The 14,131-nt window shown below is 40.1% G+C and overlaps 1 protein-coding gene across 2 annotated transcripts in view; it reads right to left on the reverse strand.

Annotated features, from left to right (window-relative positions):
- Window positions 1-14,131, reverse strand: part of LOC116288447 (E3 ubiquitin-protein ligase rnf213-alpha-like) — a 56,834-nt gene that overhangs the window by 39,253 nt on the left and 3,450 nt on the right. For both annotated transcript variants that reach the window (XM_089033026.1, XM_089033025.1), the window contains exons 3-22: window positions 13,794-13,868; window positions 13,654-13,718; window positions 12,910-13,140; window positions 12,310-12,512; window positions 11,388-11,680; window positions 9,583-9,993; window positions 8,717-9,162; window positions 8,278-8,369; window positions 7,702-7,776; window positions 6,997-7,103; window positions 6,758-6,905; window positions 6,221-6,437; window positions 5,513-5,777; window positions 4,719-4,850; window positions 3,981-4,095; window positions 3,229-3,397; window positions 2,736-2,922; window positions 1,940-2,052; window positions 933-1,127; window positions 87-209 (exon numbers count right to left, since the gene is read on the reverse strand). In XM_089033026.1, the coding sequence (XP_088889152.1) occupies window positions 87-209; window positions 933-1,127; window positions 1,940-2,052; window positions 2,736-2,922; window positions 3,229-3,397; window positions 3,981-4,095; window positions 4,719-4,850; window positions 5,513-5,777; window positions 6,221-6,437; window positions 6,758-6,905; window positions 6,997-7,103; window positions 7,702-7,776; window positions 8,278-8,369; window positions 8,717-9,162; window positions 9,583-9,993; window positions 11,388-11,680; window positions 12,310-12,512; window positions 12,910-13,140; window positions 13,654-13,718; window positions 13,794-13,868 (3,662 nt within the window). The remainder of the gene's footprint in view (window positions 1-86; window positions 210-932; window positions 1,128-1,939; window positions 2,053-2,735; window positions 2,923-3,228; window positions 3,398-3,980; window positions 4,096-4,718; window positions 4,851-5,512; window positions 5,778-6,220; window positions 6,438-6,757; window positions 6,906-6,996; window positions 7,104-7,701; window positions 7,777-8,277; window positions 8,370-8,716; window positions 9,163-9,582; window positions 9,994-11,387; window positions 11,681-12,309; window positions 12,513-12,909; window positions 13,141-13,653; window positions 13,719-13,793; window positions 13,869-14,131) is intronic.

Raw genomic sequence — 14,131 nt, forward strand, 5'->3', positions numbered from 1 at the left:
TTTTTGAACCTTAATGGAATGCTCAACATTTTTTTTGCAAAAAAAGAAAGCTTCGAAAGAATTATAGTTTTAGAAACCAAAATTACCTGAATCTCATATGAATAGCCAAGATTTTTTTCATATTGTCTATAGTTAATACGTAAGTTGGATCTGGATCTGGTCTTTCTTGTACACCCAAAACCGCACACAACTTCTGAATCTTGTTTTCCCTGTCACATGAATATAATGTTTCATTTATATATACATGACAACCATACTAGCATTACAGTATCTGAATAGTACCTTCAAATTTTATCGATAGGGCAAGGCTAACTAACAGATCAAATTGGTATTTAGCGTGTTGGTGTTTGCGGAGGGAGGAAAACAGAAGAACCAGGGAAAAAACCGGCCTCTAATCGAGAGAGAGACCAGAAAAACTCTACTCACATGTGATGCCTGGGAATCAAACCCTTGACTCCAGAGGGGAGAGGCAAGTGCACTATACCAATACGCCACCTTAAGTCAGAATCTTGCAGGACAGGTATTTTCTCCGACTCCATCAGTTTTCCTCCCTTTTTTAACCCCCCCCCCCCAGTTTTTTGTTGTTTTTTTTTGTTTTGCTTTTTTATGGTCTTAAAACTGAAGTGCCTCCAAAAATAATTATTACATATTTTCGTAATATACTTACAACTAATTGCAAGAACGTTGTCATATAAAAATAAAAAAATGAAATTAATTAGTTTTTAAGTAAAACTGGTGTGATTATTTCACTATTTTGAAGATATAGACATTGTCATGTTAGTACATACTAAAACAGTTATTCTATCGATATAGGGGGCTTAATAGAACCCCCCCCCCCCAAAAAAAAATCCTATTTATTACTTTTATTAATTTTTATATGACAACGTTCTTGCGATTAGGCGTATATTTCTATAATAAACTTCTTTACTCACTTATCCCAATTTGCATAGTTTTCTTGTAATCCCACTCCCTGGTGATGTAATCCTCTCCTCAAATTAGAGGTCATCAGGCCTCTTTCGATGAGTTGACTGGTATCAGGATCGATCAGATTACCATTTTCGTCAACGTGGAATCCAAGAAAAGTCATCGTAATCCCGTCTTTGTTGAAGAAGATGTAGGGATGCGCGCTGTCAAAATGTTAATTTTTTAATCAATCACACATACAACTTGAGTTGGCATGTGTAGCATGCGCTGCTACGGTGCTGGGGGGGGGGGGGGGGGGGGGGGACTCTCTTGAAAAGTGGGTAGGGGGGCTCGAAGGACGGTTTTGAAATTGACTCTAAAAGGTATGCATAAATTAACTGAGATGCTGATTTCAGACCCTAAAAGGTACGACCACATTTAAAATGACAATGTTTCCAACCATTATATTCTTGTAAGACGTTTGATATTTTTCAAAACGAACAAATCTGACCCTAAAAGGTACGGAGTCAGCCGGGAGTCAGCCGGAGACCCTAAGAGGTACGCGAGGTCTCATTTTCGACCGTAAAAGGTCCGTCGAGCCCCCTTACCAACTTTTTAATAGAGTCCCCCCCCCCCTCCCCCGGGAGTTCATGCCTGGGGTAGCGGGTCCGACGTCCGAGCCTGAGCCACATATTTGCGTCGAGTTTGTTTCCTATTAGTTGTACTCTCCTTGCCACGAGGGTTTTCCTAATGGGTACTCCGGTTTTCCTCCCTCCATAAAAAATCTAAATGTGAGTAGAGTAGTGTTGCATATCGTAAATAGTGAATGTAGAGGTAGTGTCTGTGGAGCAAACCTCACGTAAGAACCCCTTACGGAAAATGGTTGTAAAGTATACTTTAAACGTTAACTCTTGTATCTTTTATATGAATTTCGTGCAATTTAATACAAACGCCGGGCGTTAATGTATGTCCCCATTAAGCCAGATGTTAATGGTATAGCAACTGACTAGGGATATATATAAGAGTTATTTCATACCTGCTCTCCCATCGTCTTCTCAGCTTCAGAGGTCTAATATCTTCATCGTTGTCGTGTTCAGACGATTCAGGAGTAAACGTGACATTGTTTTCTAGAGATGGGGTGGCAAAGTCCTACGTGGAAAAGCCAGGAAAGTAAGTTTGACGTATTCCTTCAGAGAGAATACCATTTCATAAATCTGATTTCACTTTTTGCACTAGAGGCACTATCTATTTTTGCAGGAACTCTCTGAAAAACACTCTGGCGATGAGAGCTTTCTGGTAAATTATTGTTGTTATTATAATCTTTCTTTATGATTCCTTTAAAAAAACTACAACTTATGCAGATATTATCATTTCTTTTAAATCCTCCGATCTCCCACCCTCCGTCTCTTAAAATTGAGAAATTATATAGAAGGGTTAGTGTTTGTGTGATAGGAGCACAGGGAACCCGGCTATATTTTTTTGCTTCTTTTAGAAAAGTAACTTTGCTCTTTGTGGGTTTCCTGTGTTGGGATCGGTTTCCTATTACATAAGCTGTAATCAGATCTGCGCGCTGTGATCACAGTTGGTGTTTTGTTTCTTACGATGGGTTGCCTGTAGAGAGCGCGTTACCAACGGTTATTGATTTGAATTTAATCGGCTATCAGTTTACAGCGCCAATCTGATCACAGCGCAGATCTGATTACAGCTTATGTAAAAGGAAACCGATCACAACACAGGAAACCCACAAAGAGCAAATTACTTTTCTAAAAGAAGCAAAAAAATATAGCCGGGTTCCCTGTGATAGGAGCACTAGTTTTGTTAACTCAACTTACTCTCGACATGGTGACCATGAAATGAACAACGAACGACTTGAATCCAGGAAGCGTCCCCTCCATCCATGTATCATCCATGTGTTCTGCGTTACAGAATGTACTTTCCTCGCAATCTTGCAACTGAGAGTTAAGAAAGTCTATGAAATGCTTGAGCTCGGACCACGACGGGTCCTTTATTCCGCAATATCTGTGGAAAAAGAAAATGGCACGAAGTTATTTAATAGCGGCTTTATATCTCTGGAGCTTTGCCTTTTTTGAGACCATGAATAGCTATAAACCAACTAGACTAACATGAAAACTCTGGTTCTATTAAAGAAAATTAAAACATTTTTGTATTACTGAGCTTGTTAAAGACATGTACCACATGTACATGCACCAAGCAAAATAAAACTGTGGATCTGTTTACTAAAGAAACGCTTGGAAAATACAATATATTTCTTATTATTGCCTTCTTTTCCAAAAAAATCTGCATGTTGTGACTCTAAGTACATACTTGATAATCAACTGAAGACATTCGTCAGGGGAACCCATCGCTTCGTCGACAGTAAAGTGATAGCGGTCTAAATTCTGATGTGTATCGTATTTCTGTAAGTACTGAAAAACACGATTTATAGGAACACTTCGGTACTCCTGCTCGTCAAATAATGGAACTGCCAGTGAATCTAGAGGGAGAAAAAAAGATTCGTGAGTTGTAACTCAGTCTTTTATCATCATAGTCTTCATGATTTTTTCGAGTGGCGCGCGACCAAGCTTGGGGAGCGGAAGCTCGGAAGGAAATTGTTGTCTCATCAACCGCATGAAACTCTTCAAATTGCCCTTCAATGCCGCTCTAGCAGCTGCTGATAGTTTACCCAATTCTTTGCATTTAACAGACATTATTTCTGGCCTTGTATGGAAGATTACTAATTGTATAGCAAGCAAGATTTCTTTAATTCTGCTCTCTCCCGATTGATTCAAATTTTCAAACTACATCGTGACTGGCTGATTCTGTTCTCTCCTAATTGGCCCATGTTTTAAGCTACATCATGATTGGTAAACAGTGTGATTGTGGACCCCTACAGTTGTATTGTTCACACAGTAAAGACAGAGATATAACAACTTCTAAAATACATGTTCAGTTTGTTGAGAAGTGATTATTCTATGGTGTGGCCAATTTGATACTTGGCCCTGTTAGACAAAAAGCTCAAGATCTAGTGCGCGTAACCTAAGAGAAAACTCCTTATAAATTGAAAACGGACAACAAACCCTTGTTCATCTTGAGTTGATCCAGTGTTTCTTTGGGAGTAACACACGTTATTGTTGGGAGTAACGAGATGAAAGAGGCACTCATATGAGCCTTCAAAGGTGGCGTATTGGATGGCTGTTATCGATAAAAAAGAAAAAAAGAAAATACATATTTCTAATGTAGTGGAACTGCGCATTCTCAGAAAATCAGTGGTCCAAAAACGGTGGGTGCGTATCGAAAACAAAGAAATTATAAAGGAAATCTGTAATATTTGGATGAAAACCCCCTTAATTAACTTTATATTACTCCGCTCACTTTTTTAAGGAGAAAATAATTAGCCATTCCGGGGTCGAGGGAAAACTTGATCGAGTTGGCATTGCAGTGCAGTGTGGGGCTGTCTTAGGAGACGAAATAGACGACATTTTGGAAATATGTCCCAGTTTTTCCTCAACCTCGGAATGGCTAATAGCACCGTTGGTTGGGGGTTTCGCATCCCCCCCCCCCCCCCCCCCCCCCCCCCCCCCCACACACACACACACACAAATGAGTTGTAGCGTGATGAATTCAAGAGAAGGTTCATTGCAGCCATGTTTAAAGGCAGGAACAATGCAATGTTTTTGTATAAAAAGATATTTTTATTTCTCCAACGAGAAAATTTCTGTTTTGTCCTCCAACATGGCTGCCTTGAAACCCCTCCATAATAAACGTGCAAAAAAAATCAGCAGAAACTAATTTTCATTATGAATAATTTCATGAACCTTTTTGATTAGTTTGGTCATCTCTACCACATAGAGGTCTGTGGCTCTTCTTCTCCATAAGCGACCATTACTGTCCGACAGCACTCCAAGTACAAGTAGGTTAAACAGTACGTAATCTAAACCTTCAGTTACCTGAAAGAAAAGACATGCACCCTTTATCTACAAGTGAAAGAAAACGACCAATTGCAGGTCATGCTACCTGAGGTAAACATTTCCACCCGACTCAAATTCGAACCACCAAAACGATTTCCACGAACATTATTTTTTCAGACTTAGGCAATCTAACTGTTCTCAATTTTCTATGCTGATTTATATAAACCGATCTACAATCCTAGACAAAAGTCATTGGAACACTTGAAAAGTCAGCGCTAAATTTTTAAATATTGTCTTAATATCCATAATTTCTCAATGTTTACACGCCATTCCACCAATGAAGCTCCCCACTCCCCCAACTCAATGTTGTCAATGTTGGTCAAACCACACATCATCCCAAACGCCCCGTTTGCCTCAACATTGATTTGGAGAAGGGTAGGGGGGGGGGGGGGGGGGGGCGGGGAGAAAAGTACGGTTTTATGTAATTTTATGTTGCTGTCCCAATACTTTTGTCCAGGATTGTAGTTTGGGCGTTATGTTTTCCCATTTTAGATCACATAACAACAAGGCTCTAGCGTTAGCAGCAAACAAAGAAATAATGCTCAGGGGAATGAAATGAGGCCCGACACACGAAAACATTATCATTGGACCTCAGTCTCTTTTAATCCATACAAAAACACCAATAATTCACGAATACTAACCGATGGAGAAACATCTAGATGTATTAACCTCGAGACGGGAAGATTTGCCCTCACTGGATTCTGCCACAGCGCATCCAGAACTGCGCAGGTGTTTACCACAGTACGATGTAGAGGTACTGTGATGGCAAGCTTGATTTGTTCATGTTCTTTCGACTCCATCACCTTGTGGTTGTTTTGTAGCTCCAACAGTTTTTCAGCCAGCCTCGACACCACTAAAGACTTGCCAACGCCCGCACGGTTGGATGAAACCACTCTAATCCCAAGCCTTCAGGAAAAAGAAAATCCACACCTCCGTCATTATATATCCTAGTATTATAAATCCAAACTATATGACTTGCTTGATTTTATACGTCATAGATTTAGATTCTTTTAACGACTAGTGGTTACTAATTGGGACTGCGTGGGTCCGGTATGTCGAATGCAACAAGTGAATAAGAAGGAAACTTAAACTTTTTTTATTACTTGCACTATATAACTTAAGTTTTCTTCTAATTTTCTGTTTTACTCCGATGAAGGATCCAAAACGTCAGTATGATTCCAAACATTTTTTTTTTACACAGCCTGCAGGTTTCCTTCTTGATATTCACTTTAGTTTCTTACTATTTGATTTTTTATCCTTTGGAATGCAAGGCCTCTGATTTAATTAGACAAAGAGTAATTTGTAAAATAATGCAAATGTTAACGGTTAAATAAAAGAACAAAACTAACTTGTCTGGATCAAGACTGCATGCATGTATCCAAGGAATCTCTTCTTCATCGATGTATCCTGTTAGTGGTTCTGTGCGAGTGAATTGTCTTCTTAAGTAGTCAGACAGATGTTCAGCAGGGGCGCAGATTGGAGCGTTTATCCTGTAGGTATCGAAGGCAGCAATGATATGGGAACGATCCTCATTCTGTGTGCTACACAATACCAGAATTCTATAACCTATACACAGACAAATTTTAAAGAAAATAATTTACTTTTACGAAGAATTTAGAAATTAACAGGTCCATTTCAAGCATCTTGACGGGAACAAGATTTTTGCAGTTACATCCTTCTCAAGCCTTAGAGCTTTAAAACCGTGTCAGGATTCCTCAGTATTGTTTAACCAGTGGACTCCCTCACCATCATTGGCCGATGTCGTCACTCCGTACCGTGCTCGTGTTGTACTGCCCCCCCCCCCCCTTCTCCCAATTAATGGACTACTTCGACGATGCGGCGTCCATCTTGATCAGAAGACAGGATAACAAGGTATTTTTACTTACCAACGGTTGTCCCTGCAAACTCCCGTTTGAGAGTACTAAACGCGTTTAGAGCGGCCTGACTGACGTTATAGTCAAGGAGATCAGGACTTACTAAGCAGTAAATCTGCTCGCTTGAGTCTCCAAAGGCACGCCACCAGAATAATTCTACCTTCATGTTAAAAAATCCACAAGAATTGTAAAAAAATTAGTTTGTCTGAAAATCACTTTTCTAAGTGCCACTAATCATTTTGTCAACTTACTTCTTCTTCTGTAGTATTTGGGGAACAGACTAAAACTTCACTTGGGGTAGGAACAGTGTTCTCTCCATATTTCATGTACAATGATAAAACAGTGGGGAAAATCTCGCCTGTAAAAATTAACAATATGAATTCGCCAATTACACAAACCACAAGCAACAATTAACATAGAACGATTAAATTCACTAAAGCCATCAATACTCCATTTTACAGTTCCGTTTAGTGACCACGAATAATAGTTCCAAGCCGAAATTGGGGTTTCCGCGCCGGCATAGCAAAACTATACTCTTTCTAATGCGGCAACTCCAACCTCTGCTTGGAACTTTTATTTGTGGTCACTGAATGGAACTATAAAATGGAGTATTACTCATGCCCCGTTCCGCACACTGTGTTTTCGTTCCAAAAACCATACTTTTCGAGGCGTTTTGGCCTTGCGTCTACATGAAATCGCATCTATTTGAAAACTCTCCATAGTGAAGACATTTGAAAACGGAGGCATAACATATTAGTGTGAAAAAGCAAAAACGGAGGCTCATGAAAACGCCGACGTTAATCACACTGACACGTCTGTTTTCGCGTGGACGCTATGAAAACGTTAATGTTGAAGCGAAGCTTTCGATGCGTTTTCGGTGAGAAGACAGCAGAGCGTTTCGAAAACGTATAGCGCATTAGTGTGGACAGGGCCTTATGTTACAGAATATCGAGCACCTTGATCAACTAGAACCAAATTAGGTTGATCAACTTTAAGATATTCGGGAAATCGTCTCGGCTTGGGTTTTGTACCTATGCCAGAAAAGAAGGCAATAAATTAATGATCTTTTCTAAAATTATTAATAGACATGCATATAATGGACGGCGCAGAGAAGAAAAGCATACCAAAAACGATTATCAAAGTGAAAGACCTAGGAAAGGTATATTTAGGGTCTTTCGACTGAAAATCGTAAGTAGTAAGAAGTATACTGTTTACTAGCGGGAAGGAGAACCTTTTAAGGTGAATCTGAGAATGTCGTGATCAGGCACCCCCACTTCTCATACTGCTCCCATGCACCGTCTATATTTAAGGAATATAAAACGCGCATGTCTCTGTACTGTGATATAAATACGCTGGGAGCTGCATGTAGAGCATGAGAGAAGCAAGCTTAGGAACATGAGGAGTAGCTGAGTGTTTTTCTTGCTTTTCAAGTGCTTTACAGCTCCCAGAGTGTTTATATCACAGTACTGAGACTTAGTAACAAGTGACAAAACATTCTATAATAAAATGAAAAATAAAAATACGCGTTGTACATGTTGTAGCGAGCTTGACGAGTATAGACCCCAATTTGTCCAAAGTCAGATACATCCGGTCAGTGTCTTCTTCCATTTCCTCATAGCTGTCACTAGGATAAAAATGATTACTTATTAAACCAATAGTAGTGCAAAAAATACATTAGAACTAGACATCAAGAATAGAATGACCGAAAGGAAGGAAGGAAGGAAGGAAGGGAAGGGAAGGAGGGAAGGAAGGAAGGAAGGAAGGGAAGGAAGGGAAGGAAGGGAAGGAAGGGAAGGAAGGGAAGGAAGGGAAGGAAGGGAAGGGAAGGAAGGGAAGGGAAGGAGGGAAGGATGGAAGGAAGGATGGAAGGAAGGGAGGGAGGGAAGGAAGGAAGGAAGGAAGGAACTTTATTAGCATTGCGACTCAAATTATGTAATAAAACATGAACAGTGAATGACAGAAACCCCTAACCTTTGATCCAGTTCAACATCACTTTCTTCCTCTTCGGTTCCAGCTGCGTCAATCTTTATCCCAAGAATCTCTTTCAATGTTAAAATTAGCTCTTCACTTGTTATGTCAACATTCACACTCTCGAGTAAGGTGTATACTTGCAAAGGTACATCCAGACTAGAGCCACGACGCAACAGACCGAGTTCTCTTCTCAACACAAGAATTTGTTTGGCTGTAAAGTGATTCAATTCCTTATACTGTCTTCGTTTCTCGTGGACATCATTTTGCCACTCCCTAAGCCTTTTTTCCATGACTAAAATACTCTGCAATATTTCCTCATGAACAGACCCATGTGACGACCGGTTGTCTGAACACACGACCTCTTTGCTCCATGTTAGATACTGATCATCACCAGCTTCGCAAAGGTCGATGTAAAGTTGACCAATTCTGATTATTCCTTCCAGTATCTTAAAAAGAGTAAACAAAATAGCAAGATTTAGATTATAATAATCGAAAACAATTGGCCTTTCCCAGGTTGTGCGGATATCTACTGGTAAAGAGTAGAATGCACGCTGAATCATGGGGTTACTATAGGAGCCACCATTTGTCTAAATATGGCAGAAAGCTAAGCCAACTCTTTTAAAAAATACAACGTGAACCAAGGTAAATGTGACTCGATTCAAAAACTAAAACCGTAAAACGAAAAAGGTAAATGGCGTCCCATGGCGTCTCTAAAGAGCCCCAGGATTCAGCGCGCGTCTTGCTCGTTATCAGTTTTCCGCGTACTCTCGCGGAAATGGTAGAGCAACTTTGTCGAAGTTCTAAAAACATTGATTTCAGTGACAAGTTTGCTAGGTGTATATGTAACACTTTTATATCTACTGTACCTCAACAAACTTGTTGATCTCCTCAGTGCTTTCAATACATTCTTTATTTTGCAGCTTGGCAGTTTTACCGGCAATCAGCATAAGCTTACTTTGCAAATCCTTCAAGTCATTCAAAGAATACTTTTTCAGCTCTTCATTTTTTGTCAAGTCGCGCATTTCTTTTTCATCATTATGTGGGCGATGGGCTACCGGTGCTTGGTCGATTGGCACTGTCAGCGTCATAACGTGCTCTAATGACATCTTCTCGCTGGACATAAAGATGCTTCTGGTAGTATCTTCTGGCGTTATATGGCCTACACGATACACACCCGAGGAGTTGATGGCTTTGGTTTGCATCAAAGATGACATCTCCACAGAGCCATGAGATTGTTCGACCGCCTTCAGCCATTCTAAGTGGCGATGGGTGTCGTACTGTTGAGAAAAGAATGCGCGATTCACAACCCAACAAACAAAAAACAAACAAACAAAAAACGAACGAACAAACGAACGAACGAACGAACGAACGCACGCACGCACGCACGCACGCACGCACGCACGCACGCACGAACGAACGCACGAACGAACGCAGGAACGAACGAACGAACGAACGAACGAACGCACGAACGGACGGACGGACGGAGTCAGGGGAGGATCCAGGAATCTGAGAAATTCGGCGTTAGAGGAATCTCACCGTTGACTACGCAAAACGAAACAATGGAGGTCCAGGACATGCTTCCGATGCAATTTTTTAAATATGTTTTCCAGAAATGCTATTTCCTGCGTTCTAGGGATATTTTAGCCACCAAAAAATCCGCCCTTCGAGTCAACAATTTTCCTGACATGCGCCTAATATGCAACCTTTTTTCTAAATAAAACTAAAGTATTTCCTGTATTCCTCTGGCATCTAATTACATTTTACGCAAAAGAGACCAGTGTTTGGATATAATTACGGAGAAACCTTCTTCGAGTCTTAACTTGAAACGCGAAGAAGACATCAACTCGCAAGTCAGGGGTACAAATAATTCTTGCGATTAAGGTTGGCGTTTACGAGAAATAAGACACACCAGCGACACACCACATCTAACCATGCAAAACGAAACCAGATAAGGTTCGGGGACATGCTCCCAATGAAATGCTTAAAATATGGTTTCCAGAATAGCTATTTCCTATTTCCTATTTGAATATTCAGACCCTCCCAATAACTCGTTTCTACGCTTCGAGGTTTTAAATAAACGGACCGAGGCCGTTAGGCTGAGGTCCGTTTTCAAGACCGAAGGCACAGTTTTTCCACAGTTTTTTGTCCGGACCGACTTTAGGATGGCAAATAACTTTTCCCCCTTCAATTTCGACTTTTCTTGCATCCATGACTATGATCCCAAGTGCACGTGCTTATGTGCAATATGTACTTATTGACTGAGTGCATGGGAGGGCCGGAAGGGAAAATGTTTGGCTAGAGGTTATGTCGTACAAATGACCAAGAGCCAAATATTTTCCCCTTCGGCCCGACCATAGTTAATCCCCTCGATTAACTCTGGCTCGACCTAACTCAGCCAATAAGCATTTTATCATATGACCCAATTTTGGGTCGTAAAAAATAGGCTGAAAAATTCTGCTAAAATTGATAAATACAGCGCGCGCAAACAATGAGGGCCGGACCGCTTTTGGGCCGTACGGGTTTTTTTGGGCCCCCATGACGTGACCTCCATGCAAAGATCTTGTTAGATCTTATCTCTTGATAATGAGAAGAAATACCGCCCGCTCAAACAGCCAATCAGAACGTACAATTTTAGGATACCGGAACGGGGGAAAATGATTAAAGTTATTACCTTAGAAAAATTAAAACCCTGCACCAAGTTGTTAATCACACGATTTCCAATAGAAACATTAACCCATGATAGGCAACGATTCACTGCAAATGTTTGGTCTAAAGCCTCTGTAGCTGTCATTATGTCGAATTCATTGCCATCGACAAAGCCTTTCCACTTGGGAAGAAAAGCGAAGACTGCAAGTTCTCGATCTCTTATAGCTGCACGTGGCGAGAAGCAAGTGTTCCATATCTTTTCAAACATGCCTTCTCTTCGTTCGGGATAAATGACACCATCGTACTGATGCCAAACACCTAAAAAGGGGGTGACGTATTGAAGAACTATGCTCAGTATTTTTAAAACATTGATGTCAGTAAAAAGAAATAATCAATGGACCCTTCTTAAAAGTATCGTGGATGCGAGGGCATTATTTTCGTATTTCCATGTTAGCCTCGCATTAAATACAATTTTAAGAAGGGTGCATTTAACCAAAAGCGAGTTTTCCATCGCACTTACCACATCTACTAATAACCTATTAATACAGATTAGATGGGAAAAACCTTCCATAAAAACGATCTTATCATGGAGCACGTTGCCTCTGCAAAAAGATCACCATACCTGGCCGACTATAACTCCCTATAAATTTTCAAAAATACCCCTAAAAGATACCGAAACTTAATTTAAGAGGGCGTGGTTGGACGATTTTTTATCCTTAAGAGATACCCTAAGAGTTACCAAAAAATGAAAAATGTCGAAATTCTAAATTCCAATTTTAGCATCCAACTATAAAGTTACCAAATCTCTGATTTTTACCCTTAAAAGAGACACGACGAGCATGCCCGATACTTTTACCCCCCCCCCCCCCCCCTGGGACTATAAACTAAAGACTATAGTTACCGCTTTAGTCATTACGGCAGACACATGCAAGATATATATTGCTTACCACTCTTAAAGTAACTGCCTTTAGACAAATCTATAGTGCGATTCGTATAAACCTCGCTAGAATTGTCAGAAAACTTTAAGTATTCCCACTCAATAGTTGCTTCAGAAGTGCACACCACATACTTGTATTGAATACAGCACGGCAGAAACCCAATGGGCAATTGTACATGACCACAAATTTCGAAAAAGTTATCCTTGGTTTGTCTGTGAATCATGAAAAAAAGTGGAATAAGTAAGCAACAATTATGGTCTTAAAATCTGCGTTAAAAATGAAGGGGAATCAATAGCCTTATCGATAGCCTGAAACAACCTCTGGGTTGTTCTAAGTCAGGGCATGGCTAACTCACATATCGAACCCTGAAACAACCCCTGGGCTGATCTAAGTCCTCGAATCAACGGAGAGACCCAAGAAACTCTATTCACACGTGATGCCAACCTAAGACCCCAAAGGTGCTGCATGGAGATGCGAGTGCATTATTCAACCACCAGTACGCCAGTATTCAACTGGAAGTACAATGGAAGTTTTCTAGTTGAATTAATGCTTTAAAAAAGATTACGTGAGTTATCTTGAGTAAGGATGGCTAAAAGGCTTAGTACTCACCTGACAGGGTTAATTTCGACAAGATTATTATGCCATGATAAACCGAGTCTTTCGTTGCCAGCCCTAATAAAAACCCGATGCTCTCTGGGTTTAAATTCAAAACTTGGGGACAATAAACCATGAAATATGATTGTAACTTGGTCCTCATCTGACTCGATGTCATCAAGTGACAAATAACTTTCCATTAAGCTTCTGTCTTCGCTAAATGTGTGATCTTCCTTGATCTCTTTGCTGATAAAAATTGATTTGAAAAAATCAAATAAACTTGACGAATGGTACAAATTGCGATTGTAGGAAAAACTCATTAATGCGACAAAATCATCATAACAAATTTAACACTATGTCGAAATGGCACATCGTTGAAGAAATTGAAAACGTGCACGCGTTTTGCATGTGTGCAGTTACAAAGCCCGCGGGGGTTGGCAGAACACGAGAGAAGTGTTAGAAGAAGCAGGATCTCCTGCCAATCCCCAGGTGCTTTATAACTCAACACAGCACAGCAAGCAAGTTTTTTAATTTCTTTTATAAAATACAAAATACAATAACTCCGTTATTTTTTGATAGGAATCACGCAACTGAAAGTGTGCACGCGTGCTGTGTGCTCTCATAAAGCATGCGCTTCCAACCAATCAGAACGCGAGATTTATAACATTTAATTAATTAATGATTTTTCTTTCATATCGTTGTCTAATTATGTAACGGCTACTGCTAAACAGAATGCAGTACCTTTTATTTGCTTCTCACCTTTGTTCTGGTAATTGACTTTCTTCTAAAACTGGTGGCTCAAATTCACAACTGCCGTCAACTTCCTAATGGAGAAAGAGAGTCAGAATGGCTGGTTATTACCGCGATTGATAACGATTTCATACGGATTGCATTCACACCTTATATGTTCTTCTTTCTGTATCGTGAATATCATCTGACTTTTCATTTTTGTTCTTCAATCTTTTTGCACCTTCCTAAGAAGATAAGAATTGCAACGTTTTCTAATTAATCGCTTGCATGTTCCCATTGAAAGTTACCAATAGACCGTTTTCTTAAGGTTGCGTGCGCATTCAAATTGACGTGCCACAAATTTGAAAAACGCAAATTCAGTGAAATCGAGAAGCCAGTTTTATATTTAAAGAGGAGAATAATCGGTTTTATGAATTCTTATCGAAAAATTTCATAGAAATGTATGATAATTCTCATTATAAAGCTCGTGTTCTGGTATCGTGGCCCG

This window comes from Actinia tenebrosa, unplaced genomic scaffold (genome assembly GCF_029948245.1).
Source record: "Actinia tenebrosa isolate PJP-AT-01 unplaced genomic scaffold, QUT_ActTen_1.0 PGA_scaffold1__47_contigs__length_23844297, whole genome shotgun sequence".
NCBI lineage: Eukaryota > Metazoa > Cnidaria > Anthozoa > Actiniaria > Actiniidae > Actinia > Actinia tenebrosa.